This window comes from Micropterus dolomieu, linkage group LG08 (assembly GCF_021292245.1).
Source record: "Micropterus dolomieu isolate WLL.071019.BEF.003 ecotype Adirondacks linkage group LG08, ASM2129224v1, whole genome shotgun sequence".
NCBI classification, from domain to species: domain Eukaryota; kingdom Metazoa; phylum Chordata; class Actinopteri; order Centrarchiformes; family Centrarchidae; genus Micropterus; species Micropterus dolomieu.
The window spans coordinates 6894235-6917914 of record NC_060157.1 but is presented as its reverse complement, the minus strand read 5'-3'; the positions used below and the strand labels follow the sequence as shown (position 1 = coordinate 6917914).

The following is a 23680-nucleotide window of genomic DNA, read 5'->3' as shown; positions in this document are numbered from 1 at the left end:
ATTTGATTTAATTTAACCGAGTTCCAGGAACTGCTAAATTGTTTCCATCTTGCAGGACCGTACTGTAGCTAATTGTAGCTGCTTATCAGTGTTATCACAGGTTTTAACCTTAAAATAATGCAATAGATGTCATGGTTGATTTATTGGAGTTTTTTTTATATGAGTCGTGCTGTAATTACAGAGCAACTATGGATAAATCTCAGGGTAGGATGCGTTCATACTTTCACTAATCCAGACATGGAGCCGCTAAACATGTAATTACCTTACAAAAGAAGTATGCCCCATTTACATGTGCTCAGATCATTCAACAAAACGTAAGGGCAGATTATGTGGTGATTTTCACAAAGATAACTACTGGGATCTGGTGTTTATGCACTAATTAGTGTTGGAGTATGTTGCGCAGAGCCTACAATGAACTTGAGCAATTATAACTGTAATTTAATGTTCTCGTCTGCACTATTACCTCATTTATAATGCTCTGGTGTTAACAGTAAATATATGTCCTCATGATGTATGGTAGCAAAACATGATGGTTTGTTTTGATGAAAAGGGGGCTTGCAGGTGGGTTGCAAGTGGATGCGTCAAGTTGCCCCCTCATCCCCCACCTCCCTTTGCTTACAGGAAGAGAAGGCCAAGCCCCATGCATACATTTCTGTTCACTTCATAATTTGGCAACTGTAGTGTTTGAGGCATTTCACTCAAGTGAATCATGTGGAGCCATGTGCCAAAGAGGAGTTGGGTTTGAGTGCCGCTGTGTTCAGAATGTGGCGGAGAGCATGAGATGACATGTTTTGCTGGTATAGAGGATATGGGAGATACTCGTGTAATGAGTGCTTTGTGAGATAATGGTATGCACAAGCCCGCCTCCTGCTATGTTTCCTCACTCAGCTCCAGAGGCAGAAACAGCAACAAGAACAATGCCGAAACATGTCATGTAGACAGGCTCGGGACGCACACGCATGTGGTGCTTGAGGAGTGGTTGGCGGAGTGAATAGGCAATGTAATCAGATTTCTACATGGCACACCATTGTGTGGGGCTTCTGCAAGTCCCCATGCCACCTGTGGGCCTTTGCGGTTCACATTTAGCACATTTATTTTCCCACTTGCCTCTCCTTTACATGTTAAAAGATAAGTTTACTATTTTTTATGTCTGAAACAGTGCAGAAACAAATGTTGTTCATACTGGACATCAAAAAGTCGCTTTCTGAGATGCTTCCAATGGAAGTGAAAAAATCCACTGTCCTCGTTCTGTGCAACAATATCTTCCAGTGTTTAGTTGAAGGCAAGCAGGCTTTAGAAGTCTGAGTTACACAAATCATGAAAGTATCTTCCAAAGTTACTGTTCTTTCAGTACCATATTCCCTCTTTGTGTTACTCTGCTGTGGCTCAGCATGGGAACATTGTCCAGGGAAACACAAAGAGGGAATTCTGCATTAAAAAGTAGACAATAGCTTTGGAAGATAACCACTTCATTTGTTTAAATCAGGCTGCTGAAGCCTCATGTTAACTTACTGCAATATCCTTTGGCCACTTGGGGGCAGTGGAAACAACAACCTTTGAAGTTGCTATGGCCAACTTGTTAGCCAACAGTCGCTTTTTTACACATCCAGGAGTTACGGAGCAACATTATTATTCATTTAGGGTGGTATTCCTGGCCACCTGGTAAATGTTCAATATTTTTTTCTGTATTACTGCTGTTTTTGGTCTCTACCAATTACTGAGAGAAATATATGAGGGCTTTTTCATTGAAAACAGCTGCCTGCTAACGCTACAGTGTTGCAAGTTGCAACAATGAACTGAAACTTGCTATAAAGTTCAGTAAAGCTGAGGGGAGGCCTTTTAAATTGTTTTCTCATTGTCATTTGATGCATTGCTATTTTAGCTGCTTTAAAATAAATATTAAAAAATATTTTTGCGCAGAATGAGGACTGTGGAATTTGTCCTCCACCTCTTTCATTGAAAGCACATTAGGAAGCGATATTTTAATGTCCAAGATGAACAGCACTAATTATTACAGTAGGCAAAAACAATGTGCATTTGGGCATGTGAGTACTGTTTAAGACAGACCTGAAAAAAAGAAACATCCATTAAACCAATTGACTGCCTGGCTGTGACAGAGAACTTGTACTGTTTGTGGATGCTCAGACATGCATGTGTGTGTAACATCATGCTGCAGCACAGCAGAGAATAGGGTCTAGACTGAGGAGCAGTATGGCTAACAGCTGTGTGCTCCTGTCCAGGGACAACTGGCTGTGACGGCATTTCCTTGGATATTCTCTCACATACTGTGTCTTTATTTCCAGTGGTCAAGCTCCCATGCAGCACCCACCATGGATAAATGCAGCTTTTGTCAAGAGTTTTTACCCCTCTGAGCAGCTGTCCACAGCCCCTCAGGCGCTCTTCTGCTCAGCAACCCAAGCAAGTGCATGTCGCCTGTCAGGGCAGCGAGAAATGAACATTCGAGTTGAGAGACAGTGTTCATTATAGAGCACAGCCAAATTTAGGTATGTTGAAAAAATATTTTTCTCCCTGTATGCAATGAATTAAAACAAGACACACCTGTGTACTGTGCCTACTTTATGTGTGCACTTAATGCATACTTCATTGAAATCTGGCTTGGATACACCTAACACCTCAAACCATTTCACAATTCCTGGTAGTGATATGACTCACTGATGTGCTGTGGATGTTCCCAAAAGTTGGTTTGTAGTCACACTAAGCTGTTAGCTTTCCAAGATTATATGGCAAACAACACAAACATCGAGATCCAGCACTGCTTTGACCGTAAATAGAATTAACTTGCATGGGCCTTTCATTTTACGGCAAAGTCTTCCAATAAATAGAAAAAAAGAGTTGATTATAGGCTACAAAGGTAGACGGTAGACTTGGGATGCAGAAAAATGTGTCTCTCAGCGGCTGATTAAATACAGGAGATGAAGGTTTGAAGCCAGGCAGAGCAAGTGTGTCACTAATAAGGCCTTGACTGTTACCTGGACTGACAGCCAGAGAATGGGAAGAGAAGGACTGGCTCCACACTGCTCAGTCAGCCAGAAAGCCCCCAAACGTCAGGGCTAACGCAGGTCAAGTGATTTGGCGCCTCGGGTGTATTAAAGCTATTTACAAGGGACTAAAGGATTTACGTTGCTTCACCCATTCGGTCTGCGATTTTATACGACCTGGCACTGGGCTGCTAAGTTTTCTCTCAATCAATACGAAAGGGTAATAAAGAATGTTGCCTTTACGGGTGTTTGGCTTTTTGTTTAGTTGCAGAGGAAAGAGGTTTTTATGGGTGGCTCCTGACGCCTGGTGTGAAGGCAAACACACACAAGATTACATGAGATTCTCTGCACTCACACACACACACTCACGCACAAACACACAAAAACATATATGCACGCATGCTCACACACACAAATTCATCATCACAATCAAAGTTAGAAAGCTACCACACTTGAAGTTTTAAAAGCATTTTAAAATTTAGAACACATTTTACTTTAACCCCACTTATTTGCATTCATAGACAGCTTATAAGCATTTAAAATGCTATATGCTATGCTATGCTATAATGTTATTGTAAGAAGTTTAAAGGGTTTATTTATGCGTTTGTCAATGCCTGTAACTCCTCTTATGAGCACCTGTAAGTGGAAACTGCGTATAAACAGACAAGGAATGACAATCTAGTAAAACACAGTTATAATAACATAAAATATGTCTTAATCTCTCTCTATATATATTTGTGATATTCCACTTAGTCTATTTATATAAACCATTTTATACAGTCTATGTATTTTAATGATTACTTTTAAAACTTTAAGTACATTTTGGTGGTGATACTTTTATACTTTTCGTTGCTCCTAGATCTCAGTACTTCTTCCATCGCTGTTCACCACTGACTTTTTCACATAAAGATATATGCTGCCATCTTGTGGATAACTTGCAAGGTAACCATAGTGTAAGTAGCTTTCGCATGTTTCTGTCAGTTGTGGAAAGTAAGTATACATTTATTCATTTACTGTGATTTTGAGGTACTTATACTCATACTTATACTCAAGGGTGTCACTTTGTGTCAAAAAGTGGTGGGGACATAAGGGCTCAGATTAGGGGTTTGATGATACACTGTGAGAAGTGACGATGCACGAGAACAAGATGAGAAGATTTTTTCTGCTCCAATTTATGGTGGAAATGTCTGTATTTATATAAAGTCAAACAAAAAATTCAGCTGGCAGGTGACAATTCATAAACAGAATATAATGCAGTGATCAGCTGCATGTTTTAGCTTAAGTTACTTTTTTTGGACAATGCACATTTGAGCATTTTCATTTGTTAGATACCTTTTTTGGTGCAAGCTATTATGCAGAACACTTTAACAAATGCTTTCAAAAAGTGATGGGGACAAAATCAGCTATTTAAAAAAGTGGTGGGGACATGGGGTCCCCAGTGTCAATGCCACCTATGCTTATACTTTATTTTAAGTGTTTACATGTTCTGTTTTATTGTACACCAACTCTGAGCTGAAAAGATGTGAGGCTGCAATATGCAGATGTTTAGTAGAACATAATGAATCCTGAATGATGTTTTGCCCCTTTGATCACATCACATTACTCAATGGTGCAATTAAGACTGTAATTAATAATAGATTAACAATCCATACTGAGTGGCAGACAGTATGAGACACTTGCTTTAAATTAATTTAGCAAAATAGAAAAAAGAGCATAAAACTGTAATTACTCACATCAATCAAAAATGTGATTGAACAAAACCTCTGGGGCATAAACACACACACACACACACACACACACACAGATTTTTCAGCCATTGGCCTGTCAATGCCCTCGCCTGCCAGCTCCAGACAGGCAATGTGTTCCAGATTAGATCAAACTCCAGGTTGCCCATTTCGATTCTAAAAGCAGCTGTACGACACTCTGTTACCATGACGACACTCAGTCTGGTCTGAGGTCTGCAGACATAAAAATAGACAGGGAGGTTGTGGTTCAGTTCAGGACTTGCTGAGATGATAGTGGGCAGCAGACAATCAAAAAAAGAGCATGATTACACCACAGCCATTAGGCGGCTGGAGTATCTGGCATGGTGCACTGGCCCTTAATCAAACTATGATGATAAACAAGCAAACCTTGAACCCAAACTTTTCTGACGTTTTGGTTTGTGTCTGCAGCCTTCACGGTTCATAGTTCGATTGTTGTGACAGGGGTGAAACAGGGGCACCTGAGTCAAAAAAAGTTGCCTTAATTCAGATCTGGACCAGAACCTCTGCATGAAGTCAATCAAACAACTACAAAGAGACACAAAAGGACAACAAAGAGATGTAAAGCGACCGCAAAGAGAAGCAAAATGATCATAAGGTGATGTGAAATAACAACAAACACATGCAAAACAACCACAAAGAGATGGAAAGCGACCAAAAGAGACACAAAACAGCCTCAAAGACATGCAAAATTACCACAAAGGGATGTAAAATGACAACAAAGAGACGCAAACCGACCATAAAGTGTTACATTATTGTTTTATGTCTCTGTCAGTGAGGGCGTGTTGCTTCTACATAAACGGTATAATACTGTAACAGCAGTTATATATAGATCTTTTCTACTTTAACGGGTAAAATGTGTTACAATTTTGCCTCTCATTCACATACACACTCACACTGATAGCAGTGGAGCCGTCATGCAAGACACTGGTCTGTCTACCGGGAGCAACTCGGGGTTCAGTGCTTTGCTTGAACCGCTCTATCTCCTGAGCTAGAGCTTTTCCATGTCTGTGTCCAGGGGCCCGTTGTCTCATAATCTGATAGTGTCTGCAGGCTATGGATTTACAAATAGCAGCTGTTTATTGATATTAGCTGATATTAGGACATTTAAAGTTGTTTATTTAGCATGAATTCATTACTCTAAATAAATAATGTAACCATTAATAATGTACAATTTCCCATTGCCAAGAGCCAGTGCATCCCCCCATCCCTCCATTTAAAGGTTTCTAAACCTGGGCCTGGAATGAAAGGTCATGTGTTGACAGGCAAATGTGATTGCCTGTGTAATCAAACCCTCATGCACTGTTGCTCGAATCAGAGCAATGCAGTCTCAATCTCCTTCCAAGTAGCAATGAAGTGTTATTGACTAGCTGTCAATGTGGAAGGAGAGCTATATGCTCGAACCAATGAGGCAGATCAACCGTGGGAGTTCAGCCATACAGGTCTGACTGTTGTTTAATGGTGCAAATTTGCAACTGAAATTTTTGTCTCTTTACTTTTAACTGCACAGTTATCTTTAGATTGGTTCAGCATCTTGATATTAGTTCTGCTGACACAGTCTCTGTTTTTACATCTCACCGTAAAACAACCTTTATTAAAAAACACTTCCTTCACAGTATTTTGGCATTTTATCTGTTTTTTTGTTTGTTTGTTTTTTTCTCTTTTTATTTATTAGCAGCATTTATATAGCAGCATTTGGAAAACTTTTATATAAATAAAGTATTTTATATTACAAAATTGTAGTGGTAATTGTAGTAAGTACTTTTTCCAGGAGAGATGTGGAGAGTTACACTTAAAATACAGGCAAATTACAGTAGAAGTGTTTTGTACGAAATACTGATACATCAGTGAGGTACAAGGAAAGAAGTATAATTACAGGGTACAGACCAACATGCTTAGTGGAAAGTTAGTTAGTGTTTATTTCTGTGTCATGCCCAGCATTTGAAACCCAGCTATTTATCAAAAATATAAAACATTAACCTTTCAATCCACATATACAAAAATCAGTAACAACATTAAATGTACTTATATATACTATATATACTATTTTTTTTATAAATTGTACACTGAAAAGAGCCGGTAAAGTAAGTCTTCTCCAAGTAACCTAAATGTTTCATATCTGAACAACCAACTGAGTTTTTGTGCATCATCCACATTTTTAATATCAGTTTCTGTTTTTATCTTACAAACAACGTAATGGACAGTTCTCAGTAAAAAGAGCAATAGAAAACAAAATGAATATGTCAAATCTACATATCCTTTTTACAATAGTTATGTCATGACCTACTAGACCTTAAAACATAAGAGAAACAAAAATGCTACCCATTCCTACAGATCCCAGGGCCGCTAAAGTCACATGCAAAATGCTATTTACAATTTTCTATGCCACAGTAGGCAGACAGGCGGGAAGCCGAGCGAGTAAAGCCTGCAGGAGCCGAGGCAAGTCAACCTTTAAGCCTGTGGCCTGAACCAATCAACTTCCTGGAATTAACTATAGACTTACCTATAGAGCCACCACAGCTGGTTCACCAGAGAGAGCGATCCACAAGCACACACAGATGGATTTAAAGCTCATAATATAAACAAATATAAAAAACACAATGTCACTGTGTGTATAGACTTTGTGAAGTATGCTGTTAAAAAATACGATAAAGTTTGTAACTAATTTCACTGCAATTTTTATGCCGATTAATTCACCCATTTCAAGTACCACACTACAGTACAGATTTTAGGTACTTATATAATTACTTCAATATATAAATTTTTACTTCACTACAATAACTTGACAGGTTAAGTTCCTTCACAAATTTGAATTTTTGCATTCAAAACGTACAAAGAGCTTATCAAATACTGTAGCGTCCCTCAATAAGAAGCTATCAGATGCTATGTCACCCAGCCCGTGACAATATGATGTTTTGTTATAAACTACCCAAAAGTCAGTTGCAATATTATATAGTACAGATATACAGATGTAACAGTTAGTTGATTAACTGATTCGTTATGATTCCTTAACTGATTCGTTCAAAATGAGCTCCAATTCAACCAACTACAGTGAAATCCTGCTTTAACAATAATGCATGAATAATAATAATATACATAACGGTATAATAGTCACAGGAGCCATTTTTCTGCATGGAGTACTTTTACTTTTAATACTTTTAGTACATTTTCCTGATTATACTTACATATTTTTACTTATTAACATTTTCAACGCAGGGCTTTTTCTTGCAACAGAGTAACACTGATTGATAAAACTGTTTGGTTGTGTTGTGTCGGCGCTATAATCCCGGCTTACATGCCTGAGACTGTGTGTACAACACGTACAACAAGCACAAATGCACAAAGTGAGTGGAGCACATTCACTTTTCGAGGACAGAGAGGGGTAAGAGGCACAAGGCTCCTCCCTGAGAGTTTGTGAAAACATTCCAGCAAAGTGAGAGCGGTCAAAGAATTGGAAACTCACAGAGTGGCTTCTTACTCACTCTATCTCCTCACCTTTTTTTTTGTACATGTGCTTACACTGTATACAAGTGCTTATAGGTTGTGTGAAGCTCTTAGGACGATTCTGCAGGGGAACACATCAAGGTGGGAAACCTGAGGAATCCTTTAAAATCTGCACAAATAAACTCTGCTGTCCCATTGATCGGCTCACAATGAAGCTGGTGTTTGTCCTCCTTGTATCCACTGCCTGGACTTTCACTGGAGCCCAGTATTACTACCAGGGGCTGATGGATTATCTGGAGAACAGGTTGTTGGCTATTGAGGTAAGAAGCAATACCCCTTTAAATGACTGATGATTAGTCAATATACTGTAGTTTTTGATGTGTTAAGTGAAGACACAGATCTCTCTGAAGTCAACAATTTGAACAACCAGTTGATATGTCTGAGTTCCTTATGGCCTCGTCCTACTCTTTTCATGTGAATTTAACGTTAACTAATACAGTCCAATTAATGCAATCTCTTCCCAGCTCATCAACTTTGCAGGGTCCTCGGGGGAGTATCAGTTGATGCATGCAGCACACAGTTTCTGTCCGACATTAAAATTTATTCTGTGTTTAAGACAATGACACATCAGTAATGAGTACAAGCTCAACCTTTGCTGCCATGGCACCAAACATCCCAACCTCCTAATAGAAAGATAAAGCTAAAAGGTAAAATTATGCTGTATTACAACAAAGTGCCTGGGGGAAGGATTTAAATTACTGAGAGTTCAGTATTGTGTTTTCAAGGGATGTTATGATACAGCAAAGTTTTTGTAAGGGGAGACTTTTGTTGGCTTAAGGTGCGTGTGATAGGAAATGCAAGAGGATTACGTCTGGTAATCTCAGTGAACTATCATTTAAATAATTCTTTTGATGTATTCTTTTGGGGTACATTTTCAGTGTCTTCAACCGTGTGGCTGCAAGGCAAAAATGACAATCTTGTAACTGTTATCTGCATGAAATGAATTGTCTATTTACAGCTAAATCCTGCTCTTGTGTGCTCTCCTGTGGCTTCCCCCCAGTCTCAATTCCAATATGCTGGTTCAACATCTGCATTGATGTGAACATTTCATCTGCAAGTTTTCATTGAAGTTTCATTTCCATTTGAGCACAGGCCCACAGGAAGCAAAGGAATAAAATGAAACAGAGGCGGAGGAGACAGTGGAGAAGCTATTACGTCAGTTATTACGTCTGGCTCTGAATAATTTACCTGTCACTCTGACTGTGTCGATCACTGAGAAACCCAGTGCTTTTGTAATGGTGATAATGCTTTGATTGAAACAGTAACATTTTACTATCTAAGTTTTACTATGGAAGGCAACAAGACTAAAGGTCTACAACCATGCTAGCGGCTCTGTGAGGTTGTAGCTACTTATTAGGCACGGAGGTGATATGAGCTAAATGCCAATAGCAGTACAAGTACAATAGATATCACGTTCACCCCCTTGGTTTGGTGTGTTAACATCCTAACATTTGGTAATTAGCACTAAACACAGAGGCACTTAGATGTAAATCAGAGTTGTTTTTGTGTCCACCTGATGAATTTAATTCCAATATTTACCCTCTTTAGCTCTGTTTTTGATCTCCACCAACTCCCGAGGGTCTCTTTAGCTGCTAAATATTCCACTCAGTTCACCAGCTAGTCTCTAACTGTGTGTGTCTGCTGTACAGTGGGTTTTTAGGATACTAGAAAGGTCAGAGGATCACTACATTCAGCAAGCTTCATCCTCTGGAGATTGTGGCTTAAGTAGAAACCAGAAAAAACTCATCTTACAGTTTATTTAAACACTTGTTTTGCTCTGCCAATGTCTGGTAGGACCGCATGCAGTTGTGGCATGATCAGTCCCATCGCTACCACAGAGAGCTGCAGGATTTCAAAAAGCTGACTGTTGTGGCCATGGATGGGCTGAGGAAAGAGCACAGCATGCTATTCAAAGACCTTGAAGGAGCTGCAGTCCGAGTGGACAGGGTGGAGCGAGAGATGGACTATGTGGAAACCCAGACTTCCCCTCGGGCCTGTGCGAATAAGGCAGATAAGGTGGTGGAGCAGGGAGCCTGGGGGCTGGAGGAGAGCAGAGGAGAGGAAGAGGAGGAAGAAGACTGGGAGGAGCTACACTCCAGAGTCTCTGGTGAGCTGCAGGGAAGTACATGCACGTTTCAGCCAAACATCCTCCTCAGGATGGCTGCATTTGATCTTTCAGTTTTATTAATGATAGAGCCCTGGCACAGTCAGAGGAATTAGGATATATAGATTGCATGTTCTATAGTTAGTTCTATAGTATAGTTCCCCTTTGCAGAGTTGCTGTCTTGGAAAAGGCATGCCACTGGAAAATGGAAAACAAACACTGTGCTGTTACAAGTCATTTAACGAAGTGCTTTGAGTCTGTGGGCAGTCATGTTTTCCAGGAGAAATGTGGGTTGCTGCAACTCATTTATTTCAGCAGCGCTACTCCCCTGTTTTTGCCGTTTGAGCACAGTGTTTGTCTTCATAATCTTCAGGTCCCAAGGCGTGCTGCTACAAACAACACTGAAATGGAACTGCTGCAGTAATTTACTCTGGTAATACAGGGACTTAAAACCATTTTAAAGCACAATGCGGAAATTTAGGAAATCACATAATTCCATGAAACACACCAGTCTTCATATTGGCAGATTTCAATGAATATGCACATTACGTTAAACATCTAAATTTTTTTTACCATTTAATCCAGACTCTTTATACAAATATTGATTTCTTTACTAATCTCGCTGACTTAATTAGACAATCAATAACATACATTCAAGAATTATGTAGTAATATGATAAATACTCTGCTCAGAACCAAAATGCTAGTCATGCACTACATAATCAAGGGAGATTTCACTCATTCAGGCGTTTTAATGCAAAGCGAATGTCAGTACAATGCAGAGCAAAGGCTTCTCTCATAGTTTCTGTGTTTAAAACCTCCTGTGAAATCTGGAGCTGTGTCTCTGCAGAGAGGAGGGACAGGAAGCTGCCCTGAAGCTGCACTGTTACTCTCCAAGCTCATGAGCTCTGCACACAGTGAGCCATTGTGGATGTTTGTGAAGTGACCCAAAATGAACTTTGCTGCATTGTAGGGACCCATTTCAGATTTGTGAGCATAATGTTAATTTCGCCCCAGGACACATCAGGGGGACATCCTTTGTTTGTGTATTTTACTGAAAGCATTTTTATTAATCTTCTTTTACAGAAAGCATCGTAATGCTGTCTGCGTGCTGCACTAATACTTCCTCTCATTATGAGTCTGTGTGTCCAATTTCCCCCTGACTGGTTTGCATTTACCTTAATTCGGAGAGCCAGATATTGACTGCGGCAGGCTGCTTGATGTTTTCTAAATGTTACGTTGCAAATACACATTTCAGCTAAGGAATGTCACTTTACTGAAACATGCTAATGGAAATAATTATGGCAGCTGGGGATAGAAGTCTTAAATAATTTATTATAATTATATTAACTTAACACCTGTGAAATATCTTTAGATATTTAGATGTGTAATGTTTCACACCACAGACATGTAATCCGAGGTGCAGCATCTGGATGCAGCCACATACAGTTTTCCCATTTTGTTTTCCCTCAAGATGCTTTAAAACGCCTGAAAACTTGTTTGGAATCTTTAGTAATTCTCTATAGTATTAAATGTGCATTCCTGAATAAACAAAAACCAAAGTTAAAGTTAAAGCCAGATTTGATTGACAGTGGCCTGGCAGCATGTCAACTGTCATTACATTTAGGTTCAATGTTGTTAAATTTTGCTCCATGTTGTTGTTGTTGCACCATTACCTCTAAAGTCAGTCGTATATAAGTGTTATCTTTGGAAAGTTGCTAATGAAACTCATTGAATTGAGAGTAATGTTATGTGGGTTGAGGCCAATTTTCTTAATCGGCTTCTTACCACGAGTGATGTGGTTCTACATGAACATATTCTGCCAAAATAACAACAGTTTTGGTTATTTGAGAGAAGGAAATGTGACTATGTGACAAAGTAAAGCACGAGTGCAGTTAACAGTCAGTGGTGAACATGGTTATTTCTTCAATTCTCTCTCGCTACAGACTGCGTGGAAATCATCTCTGGCATCAGATCAGTGAAGATCCTGAAGAGAGTGGGCAGTCCCAAGGGCATGTGGACAAGAGACCCCAGATCTTCCAAGGTTTACGTCTTTAATGGGACATCGGGAGACAGGATCTACCAGTTCAACTCTGTACGTGACTTTTCCCGCTCTGCTGGTGTCAACAACAGCAGACAGATCATGCTTCCCTCCGAGTGGAGGGGCCCCAGCAGTGCTGTTTATAACGGTTATTTGTACTACATAAAGCAAGAGGCTGATACAGACGTGCAGGTGGTCAGATATGACCTGCTGAGTGGCTCGGTGACAGACACTGCAATGTTCCCTGTGGAGAGCCACGCTACTGTTTACAACCTCAACCCAGAGACTGTCGCCGACCTCGCAGCAGATGACGAGGGCCTCTGGCTCCTCTACGCCACAAGCGACAGTGAACCAAACATCAACCTCGCAAAGATGGACCCTGCCACGCTTGATATAGAAAATATCTGGGACACCCGGTGCCCACGGGAGAACGCAGAGGCAGCTTTTGTAGTCTGTGGCACTGTCTATGTTGTTTACAACACCCGCCTGGCCAGCCGGTCCCGGGTTCAGTGCGTGTTTGACGTTAACGACATGGTGATCAGTGAGGAGGCTCCCCTGCTCTACTTTCCCAGGCGGTACGGAGCCCATGCCAGTCTGAAATACAACCCAGAGGAGAAACAGCTCTATGCCTGGGACGATGGCTACCAAATCATTTACAGACTGACCATGAAGAGGAAACTCCTGGTTTGACAGCTGGGATGTGGTGTCATGTTTTCAAAGGCAAGGATAAAAAATAGGAGCAGTAGCCTACATTAGTCAAAGTCTTTCAGTAGCCTGCAGACTCTTCACTCATGGTAGCTTTAATAAAGATCACCCACATCACAAATTTTTAAGCAAATTAATTAGCTTTTGAACTATTATTTATTAATTGGATCCTTTCCTTATGTGTGTAATATACATAATCAAAAGAAAAACATGAAAATACCACTCAGTTTATTAGGGGTTGTCATACTTACTGCTATGCATTGTGTGTGTCCTGCCCTCATTTAATTTGACCACCTGATTTAGACGAAAACTCACTTCCTTTGTTCCCATTCCCACTTGTTAGGCCACCGGCTGAGTTGTCATTATAAGCTGTGTGTTGCCACCACAACAAAATTCACAGCACAGACCCCAATTTGCACAAGTCTTTTAATCAAAGAATAGAAAATCATGTCACAGAACTGATAACACGTCACATCCCATGGGAGAAAAAAAACAACTCTTTTCTGCTGTTGATTTTCAGACTTGTCCAAACAAATGAATGACAATTTGTAGTGGAAATACTTTATGCTATTTCTGTTTACTTTAGTACACACTGGGTCACTTGTTTTTGTGAGTCTTGATGATGATCTAAAATCTAAAAGGAACTTATATTAGACTTTTTGTCTTAAGTAACAACTGTTGATATCAATCACCAGAACATTTTCTCAAACATTTCTATTATTACAAATACAAAATGTTCAATAAAAAATTGGAAATTCAGTGCTATCATAACAGTTGGAAGGGATACAAGATCATATCAAGAAACATTACAATATTAGGCAAACTAGAAGGGCTTGAAACAGTCCATAAACTGAGGCAATTGATTTAACAGGTTTCTTCTAAAACATACCACGTTGTCAGAGAAATCTATGACCATTTTAAAGCACATGTTTAAAAAAATGAAGAACAGAAACTATGTTATTATTCAAGCACTTGTTTCAAATTTTACACTAAAATAAGAGATTGGAAATCTATCATTAATACCTTTAGTCTAGAGAGGATTTTCATCATCACAACAACTGTGTGAATGAGAGCAAATTTCAAACAGTCACATTTGTGGAGGGGTGTTGATGCTATGGTGAATACGTCAAGAATGGACAATAAAGCTCTGACTCATTCTCGCTACAGCAAGTGCCAATTAGAGAAATGCTACTGCTCTGTAGACGCTGACCTGTCCACCCATCAGCTGCCCCCGCGCTGTTTGGAGGGACTAAACAGCTCGCTCTGGGTAACAGTACCCATGACGGAAATGGCTAAAACAGATCCAGATAGGCCTGCTGAATGCATCTGCTCATGTCTTGATGTCTGGCCCCCATTTTTTAAACTCTGTGATTTATGGCATGTTCGTTGTACTGTAGCCTGAAACTGAGTCCTGCTGCTTGTCCTCTATTGCTGAATGAGGCACCAGCAGTCTAGACTAGTCTAAGTCACTGCCAAGAACATTATTGCATATCAGATTAAAATTGCTGTGGGCTGCTGTTCAGATAATGCGGATGCTATTCAATCAATTTTCCTCATATCGAAAAGAAATGATCGGAACAAGCCTCACCAAATATGATCTGTGAATGTTTCCTGGCAGTTTTCCTGCCTGATATAAAACTGACTCCATAGCTTAACATTTCCTGACCCAAATGTACTGATGGTATCTGTGCATGCCAATTACAGCACAACAAAACCTCTTCTACTAGAGGATAAACCTGAAACTGAAAGCAGCGGGGAAGAAAACTGCCACAATGTCATGATAGCTTATGTATGGATATTTTCATTGTTTAGAAATAAAGCAACTTGCTGGAAACCAGTAAAACTATTGTCCATCCTTGGATTTTCAAAATAGTTTTACACACATAGACTATTGGCTCTGTCAAGCTAATATAACACTGCAGTGAGAACCATTAATGGTAGCTGTTATAGCGTGAACCCAAACTACACAAAGTCAGCTTTTGTAGGCAGTGAAAAACGAGTGAAAATTCAAAGAAGCGTTTCGGCTGAGGTGGATCGATTATGACGTTCACGAGACATGTGACTTTGCTCCACTAAAAAGACAAAAGATTTCAGCAGACAATGAGATTCCTCAAATTAATACATGAAACACACAATCATGCCATATTTCCATCATGTTTTCGACATGTTTTTTTGCCCTTTTTGAGATTTGACTGGTGCCATTCTGCAATGATTTATAGCACCTGACTGGAAAGCGTTCCAGTTGTTTTTCTCAAAGTACTAACTTCTAAGGTAATAGAAATAAGGTAGTGGATGGAAACATTCATTTCCATTGTGTTTTGTCAATTTTGTGAAAATTTGTACTATGTTTGGATGGAATCCTGGCCAGTAATAGTATGAGCTGTCTCACTGTAAAACAAGTGTTCTTCCTCACCAGCTTCTGTGCAAAACTATCCACCAGCTTGTAAAAATCCAGGGCTCTGACCAGAATGCTCCATGTTAATAGCTAATTATGTACTCTGAGCTGAAAGGAAGGTTTCCTTCTTGGGATATAGAACATTTTCCATGCAGTACGTTTGCAATTTGTGCATTGTATGGCCCAAAAACTACGTACATGTCCAGATGATCTCCTCATAAGCTCTCAGTCATTAGTCACATATTCTACCGCCGTGTGCATGTGCATCTCAATGCTCAATGCTTGGAAACCCATCTATTACTATAAGTCAAAACTACTACTACTGGAGGGTATATTACCACTAAATTTATATTTTTTTCTCACGACAAAGCAATATGGGACCCTCCATTACATAATATTTTAAAAATAAAACCATAGGTGCATTAATGTGTTTCACCAATTACAGAACCAGTTATAGGACAGTGATCCAAGCTGGAGTTTTGTGCATATTTTATCTGGCTAAAACTTAAAGTTATTGTAAAGTGAGCAAATACTATGCAGGGGCCCATTAAAGGAATTACACAAATGCAAAGGAAAGTGATATAACAGCTGTGCTGTAGTCTTTTCTTGATCACATCAAATAATATAATATATATATGAAAAAATAATCCATTTACCACATGTTGCAGATCAAGCGTCTGGATGGCAAATGCAAAGACATGGTCTCCCTGTACAACAGTATGATCAATGACAGGATAAACATCAATAAAGTTGCATGTTACTTAGTTCAAAAGACAAATAATTTCACCAATTTCAGAGTTTAGGTTTTTCTCAATCACCACCAACAAGACTACATATATTCAAAATGTCAGTAATTTTTCTTTATCGATACGTATCTTTGTAGATTTTCTGGTTTTCTGTTTAGAGAAACAAAACATACATAAAGTAACCTGCAGACGGCTACACATGAAACTATACACATCCACCAAAAACCTGTTCAGAAAACGAACAAGAGGATACAAAGAAGTGGTTTTCGAAAAGTGTTTTTGTGAAGCACAGCATTTGTGTGAGTTTTCATTTTGGAAGAAAGGTTTGCAAACATCAAATGGAGAAGAAGGTGGTGGTGGGGGGGGGGGGGGGGGGGGGGGGGGGGGGGGGGGGGGGGGGGGGGGGTGTAAAATGTGCTCATAATTTCCCTGTTTACAGAAACCTCCAGAGCTCCCTTGACAAAAAGCTTGCTTCTATTTTGTTACTGTTTTTTTCAAAATATTGTCCTTTGGCTTGGTTTTTGGTTAGTGTGTTCAATAAGCCACTTGTGCCTTTGTCAGGTTTTAATTCTTCTTCTATCGAAAATTGATAGAGATAGAAAACAAGAATTGTTTTAGCAGTTATAACACTGCAGCCCAATTTGATCTCATGTGAATGCTAATACTCCTGTTTTTTCTTCTTCTTTCTACACAAAACCTCTTGTCTTGGCTGATTGTGAAAACACACTAAAGCTGCAATTTTCCAAGCTGAGAATATTTCAGTTTCAGCCTAATCCAACCTCTCCTCAATAAGTCAATAATTGCTTATGTTATTGATGAAACTGGAAGTACAGCAAACTCAGCTGCAGCTTTGAAATTTATTTCACTTTTACTATACACAAACAATAACAACTAATGGAGCGGTTTTACATCTAATAGTTCCAAAATGCTACAGTTCAGTATTGTTTTTATGGTAATACAGCACTGTGAAATTCAATAAGAGAGAGCTGTAGAGTTTTGAAATTGCCTCAGATCCCGTTAAAGATCGTCTCTTTTTCTACCCCAGCTGAGTCTTCAGCTTCCCTTTTTGAAACTTCCGCCGATCTCAGGGAGCGATATCCAACTGAGTTTTTCCATCAAAGAGCCTCTACCAGCACAAAGCTGAATCTTCAGCTTTTGGAAAGTCTCCTGTGAGGACACCAAGCTCACCTCAGCTCGGTCAGCTCAATATTAGAACTCTGCAGACTAGAGGTCCAGCAAATCTCTTCTGATGACAACAAGGGCAGCACTGGGTCATCACAACACCCACATTTCAAATCAGTGACCCTAAAACTTTAACCCGAAAAGACAGCGCTTCACACAACTAACTGACTGACGGTGGTCTTAGATCAGTTCTCGGGAGTGCTCTGGGACTAGACTTGAGGAAGGGAGGGACGGAGAGAGAAAGAGAGAGGGAGATACAGTGGGGTTGTGTTTCTCCTCAATCAGACAGACAGGAAGTGGATCAGCAGGAGGGAGGAAACCCCCTTCTGGGCTGGTGGGTCACAGGTGGCTCTGTTCAGGGACTAGCAGGGGGCCTGGGTGAGGGGCAGGAACCTTGGCTGTCAAAGCTGGCTGTCCTCGCCTTCCACTGCAGGACACACAGACACAAGGAAATGATTCATAGCACATTTTTACAGCATGTCACTCTCATGTTATTTTCAACGCAGGGAAAATATCTGTATAGAGAGGAGTATCAGTGTTCCAGGAATATAAGAGCAATGTGGTTTTTTTTGTTTTGTGACCAGCCTTTCCATTTATTTCATTTTCCCATTAAGTTTGGTGAGGATGTAGGAAAATAACAAGGAACATAACAATCATTATTATCTGACAAGATACCTGTATACAATGCCCTATAACTATAAACGTTTTTAAAATTATAATTTGTTTAAAAAATATATAACAAAAATGATACAATATTACATTCACATACGGTGTGAATGTTACGTGTTAATGTGACTGTGAATGGTTGATTGTCTCTATATGTCAGCTGCGTGATGAACTGGCGACCTGTAGTTATAGATGATGGATGGAAAATAAAATATATAATATAATATGCTATAATACAAAATAATAATAAATATATGTACAGTATACAGTATATATATTCTAAAAATTGAATGTAATAAAAAATAAAATGTAATAAAACAATGTTGACACACAAAAAAAATAACTTTAATGGATTTTGCCTGTTTGGAGGATAGTCATGCTTTATGCTATGAATGCACAATCCCCATAATGCTTTGGGGGATGTAAACATGAAGTTTATTGCCATGGAATCAGTGAGTTACGCTGCAGACCTATTTTAGCCGAGATATTTGTCAGTTTCCATTTGCAAATGCACACATGGATCTACAGACAACTATCAATGGATAACTGTAATAGGCTACTGAAGAAAACAGGCAGTTTCTAGACTCATAACGAGGTCTTTTTTCGGTTGTCTTTATGCGGATTCATGCAAGGAAGAATTATATCTTCAGAAAGAATAACTGTGCATTCATGTGGTGTCAGAATAAGAAAGATTTTAGATTGATAAGAAATTATTTCCCTACTGGGAAAATTTACATGAACGCCCCCTGAAGTTGGAAAAACAAGTGGGAAAGTTGAAGAAAATATTGGTACAGTAGTTCTCGAGTTGTTGACTTACACATACATGTAGAAACATGGCAGACAAAATGGTTGATGGTTATAAACTTTTGATTAATGGTGCAAAATAACGTATTGCATATGCATTTTACAAGATGGTTTGTTTGCTGTCCATGTAGAGTGGCCTAGATGTCTCTGTGTTGTTTATACGCTCTGAAATTGCTAACCCAACAACTCTTTGTAGTAGTGTCCATGTTGTTTCCACATGGAAACAAGAAGCACACTTGGGAAATGGGACTATCCGAGGAGCCTGTGAATGCACAATAAGTCACACAACTTTGAAATATGTGTATCATGTCTGTGTGTTCACATTGACTGAGTTATGATTCTCCGATTTTTCACGCAAGTATATTAATTGCCTCTATGAGCTGTTTGTCAGCCAATGTGAACTGCTGACAGTGTTAGTAAGCGGGCCAAATACACAAATTACCACCAGCTGTTTTCAGAACACCTGCTTGTATCTGTCCCTTTAACCTCATGTAGTATTTGTTGCCTCATGTCTCCCTCTATAACCCCACCCCCAATCCCCTCAAACTCTCCCCTCACAGTGCCCTAGAGCAAAGGTTTCAAACTGTGGGAGTGGAGAATTTCCAGTTAAGCCCCCAATTCCTCATTCTAAATCATGAACATGTACAGAATAATCCTTGAAAAATGACTCCACCCTCAAACCTACCTCCTTCTCAGATTTCTTGGACTCCAGCAGGGGGTGCCAGTGTGCAATGGGCTTGCGTGGGTAAGCCAGCATTTCGTTCCAGTGGTCCCTGCCAAGTCCCTCGGCATGGCACCCAACCCTCATCACACCAATGATCTCATTATGACCTACCCTGTGGGAGCACAGTGCATAAAGTCTGACTTAACACGACATCTCATACATGAAATTGTTGCTGATAATTGCAAAAGGGGCATTTTGTAAAGAAAGGAAATGCAAATCTGAATCTGGATGTCCTGCTGATCGATACTGCGAATCTGCAGCTGATGATACAAGAACTGACTAACCTCTGGAAGGCCTTCAAAGGAAATCTTTGCTGCATTAACATTGTCTGAAGTGTAAATGAAAGCAGTTTTTTCTTGACATAATCCCTGGATTATTAGCACAACCTGATTCAATTCTAGCATGAGAGCAGAAAGTAAAGAAAACACAAGGGACTAAGTTTCGAGTTAGTATCTGCTCCTTTTACGCTGAAAAAAAAAGCACACACACTCTGACCTTTAACACACATGTTCTCATTCTGTCAGCTGTCGGCACTGCATTCCCCTTTTCTCTTTCCTGCGATAGCTTCACATACTGTAAACATAAAGGTACTGCTGTACACTGCTCTTTTTCTGAAGAACTACAATTTGACTGACTCTAATATAAAAATGAGGATTACTCAAAATGATTGTATTTTCATTTTCATTATAATTTGTGTCTTATGACAATCTATAAAAGTCTATATGATTTTTCCACAAAAATTAACTCATTTAAAATTACACCTTTTCCTTCTCCCTAATTGAAAAATCCAGACTTTATTAATATGCATCATAAATTCTCATTTAAAATTTTTAACTTTCAGGCACAAGATGTCTCCCACTTCTCAGTGTATGCACGCCAGAGGTTTCCAGTTTCACACATTTGAAGTTGCATATTGGATCATGATTGGCTCCAAACTAAATCAAATACAATCACACTCTTATGTACACATCTAAAACTCAGATTTAAGATGAGTTCAGAGAGACTTTCCCTCTTCAGCAGATTCATTTGCATTCACAAACAAACTTCTCAAACACTACACATACATCATTCTTCACACTGAAGGTCAAACATCCAAGTTAAGTAACAATAAGACTTCAACATTTTATTTTTTGTCCTGATCTGTTGGTTTCTAGCACGCTCAGTCGTGATGCTAAATTAGATGTTTGTACGTACAAATCGTAGTCCATGACAGATATGTGCAGGCTGACATGGTCCATACTGTCTGGCGGGATGTCAAAGATGATGGCCTCATTGTAGGTGGGATTTAGCGTGTTCTTTTTTATGGTCGTCTTCTTCTTTTTCAAGCGTCTCCCGTCACATATGAGTGACACTTTGACGTAGGGATCTAATCAGTGAGAGGAAAAGAGGAAGACAATGCTGATAATTACATATCCTCAATGTGTGGATGCTCTCCTAGTTATCCATCTTATTTAGGGAACTGCCAGAGCAATAATTAGCATGAATAGCATGCTTCTGGGATTATTAAGGGAGCGGAGCTTTTACAATGTTTGCCAAAACATCTTCAAAGATGTCCGTGAAAATACAGCCATCAATGGCCTATTTCATTATCCAGTGTGTGTTTTTTTTGGTTTCTATTTATGCATGAAGGCAACCCTGGAGGATCTGGCTTCAGTAATATGCATAAAAGTAGATAAGTCAACGTCTTTTGTAAAGATAGAGGACGATGGGCCATAGATAGCTTAACCAGCATGACTGAGAAAGCTTCCTGATGAATGCTGATTTCAATCATCATCCGTCAGTGGCAAATCGCCTCATATGATCCATTATGCCACATTTTAGTCAGATGTAAGCTGCCCTAAATCTATAAACGACAAACAAGAGTGCTTGCTTTGCAACCCATCATGCTTGAAGGCACAATTTGGTAGTTTACGATGCACAGATTGAAATAATGGCAGACAGCTAAAATTGTGAAATGTCATTAAACATGGGAGGAAAAATGCCACATTCACTCCGAATTACACCTGAACCCTGGCATTTAATGCACAATAAATGTCACATTTTACAAGTGGTATCAGTGTTGTAGCAAAACATGGAATGGGAAAGTGGAACAGCAATCTATTAAAATAAACAGACCACATGCAACTATTTGCTGACAATGTCTTAATATTGCAAGTGTTGAATATTAATAACTGCTGAAATAAGCGGAACACAGCTGAGATGGCTCTCCACTGTTTGTTCACTTTATCTAAAACGCTTACGATTGGATATTCACAGCGGGATCATTCATTTTAAGCCATTGCAGCTGTAAGTGAATCACACAAACACACACACAACACACCTGAGTATCCAGTGATGTCCATAGCCTTGAGGTTCCTGCACTTGATGACAGTAAGTGTGAGTCTGCCCGCGGTGGGCAAGTAACATAGTGAGAACATGATCTCCCCAAGGTCAACACTTTCCTGTGAGAATACACATAAGCATAAAATCTATTTCAGTTTCATATTTACATTCAACACAGATTGACTGAGTCAGACTGATGTACAGTAAGTATTTCATACTCAAGATCTGTTTTTAGGATCAATGTTATATTTTATTCATAGTATGCTCTTTGTAACTGCCAGAGCCTGTAGTCAGTGAAGCAGAAGATGAACCCAAAAATGACTTTATTTAATGTACTACTGTGTTATTTGTTACCATTCTTAACTTATATCATTGCAAAAACATGGTTGTTTGGTGGCCTCACATTCACACAAGTAACTAGATAATTAGAGCACATAACGGTGTATAAAATAAGTAATTTGATGAAAAATAATGCATCATCTTTGCGTTATCTGCTTGTTGTTTGGAAACTGCAGCAGCGTTTTTAGATCAGGTGCAGGAGGGATGCAGGTTAGATAATGAGTTGTATTGCTGTCATTTTGTACAATAGGAAAATACACGAGGTAAACTTAAATAAGTTGTCTGACATTTTAGGTAAATGTGCTTCTTGCAGAAGAAGACTGACACCACTCTCATGTCTGTGCATTAACTATGGAGCTAGAGCCAGGAGATGATTACCTTAGCTTAGCTTAGCATAGCTTAGCTTAGCTTAGCTTAGCGTTGGCAATAAAAGCGGGGGGGAAAACAGCAAGCCTGGCTTTGTCAAGTGGTCAATACACCAGCACCTCTAAAGGCCTTATCACACTATTAAGGGTTTTAATAAAAAGGGAAAAAGCTTCCTGAGCTAAAAAGCTTGTTGGTAGCGTAACTCTCTGCAAACAATTGCTCCTTTGAGAAGCAGTTCATACTTTGAATAGCTTCCTCTATTTTGGACTCTCTGTTCCCTTATGGCTTAGCTCAGTTAAAGCCCAAACATGAGGTGCCACGTTGTCATCCAACTTTTGGTAAGAAAGCGAATAAGCATATTTGTGCAACAGCATTTCTTGACGACGAAATTGTAAAGTTGTAATAACAAATATGAATCACAAATAATGTGGACTAGGAAAGTAAAAAAAATGTTTAATGTTTAATGTGCCACAGGTGTTACCACCAACAGCTTGGAGTTATTAAAGTAATTAAGTTCAAGTTCTTGAGGTTATTTAGCTGTCAGTATTTCGCTGAAATTATGACTGACCTCCCGATCAAATCTTTCATGCAGAAAAAAAAGAGAGTGCTGCACTGGGTCACAAACGATGGTACTGGTAAAACTGCAGTAAAAAAAACAGGTGCTCTTCAGGGAAAGGGGCCAGTAGTTGAATAAAAAATATCAAAACAATGACTGTCTAGTGTATTATTAGTGGAAGTTCATGGTTGGCACTCTGATTGTGAATGTTAAAAATCCTCATGAATAACCAATGCTATTAGTGCACTGCATACACGTGCAGAGGGGACGTGATGGGTGCATGAGCTCCTGCCCTTTTGCCCTTTGATGCCCAAAGTGCCCTTTTGGCAATGAAAAATGTAATTTATTTATTTATTTTTAAATTTGTAAAGGCCCTTTTGTGAAGGCCTGCCGAATGTATTTTACAAGAAAGACGCAAAGAGAGCATGCACAGTTGTCGTGTATATTGCTGTGTGTCGCCTGTAG

The 23680-nt window shown here is 39.4% G+C and overlaps 3 protein-coding genes across 9 annotated transcripts in view; 1 reads left to right on the top strand and 2 right to left on the bottom strand.

Annotated features, from left to right (window-relative positions):
- LOC123975176 (basement membrane-specific heparan sulfate proteoglycan core protein-like) overlaps positions 1–23680 on the bottom strand; it is a gene marked incomplete at its 3' end in the record, with an annotated part of 647231 nt that overhangs the window by 403079 nt on the left and 220472 nt on the right.
- olfml3a (olfactomedin-like 3a) lies at positions 8301–13820 on the top strand. Its single transcript, XM_046056447.1, has 3 exons — positions 8301–8526; positions 10061–10373; positions 12316–13820. Exons 1-3 carry the CDS (start codon positions 8416–8418, stop codon positions 13098–13100), a joined length of 1209 nt encoding a protein of 402 aa, XP_045912403.1. The 5' UTR covers positions 8301–8415; the 3' UTR covers positions 13101–13820.
- The window catches only part of syt6a (synaptotagmin VIa), a 60440-nt gene continuing 53583 nt past the window's right edge, over positions 16824–23680 (bottom strand). Inside the window, exons 4-7 of the mRNA XM_046056443.1 lie at positions 21953–22073; positions 20827–20998; positions 19594–19744; positions 16824–17865 (exon numbers count right to left, since the gene is read on the bottom strand). Coding sequence (XP_045912399.1) covers positions 17794–17865; positions 19594–19744; positions 20827–20998; positions 21953–22073 — 516 coding nt within the window. The 3' untranslated portion in view covers positions 16824–17793. The remainder of the gene's footprint in view (positions 17866–19593; positions 19745–20826; positions 20999–21952; positions 22074–23680) is intronic.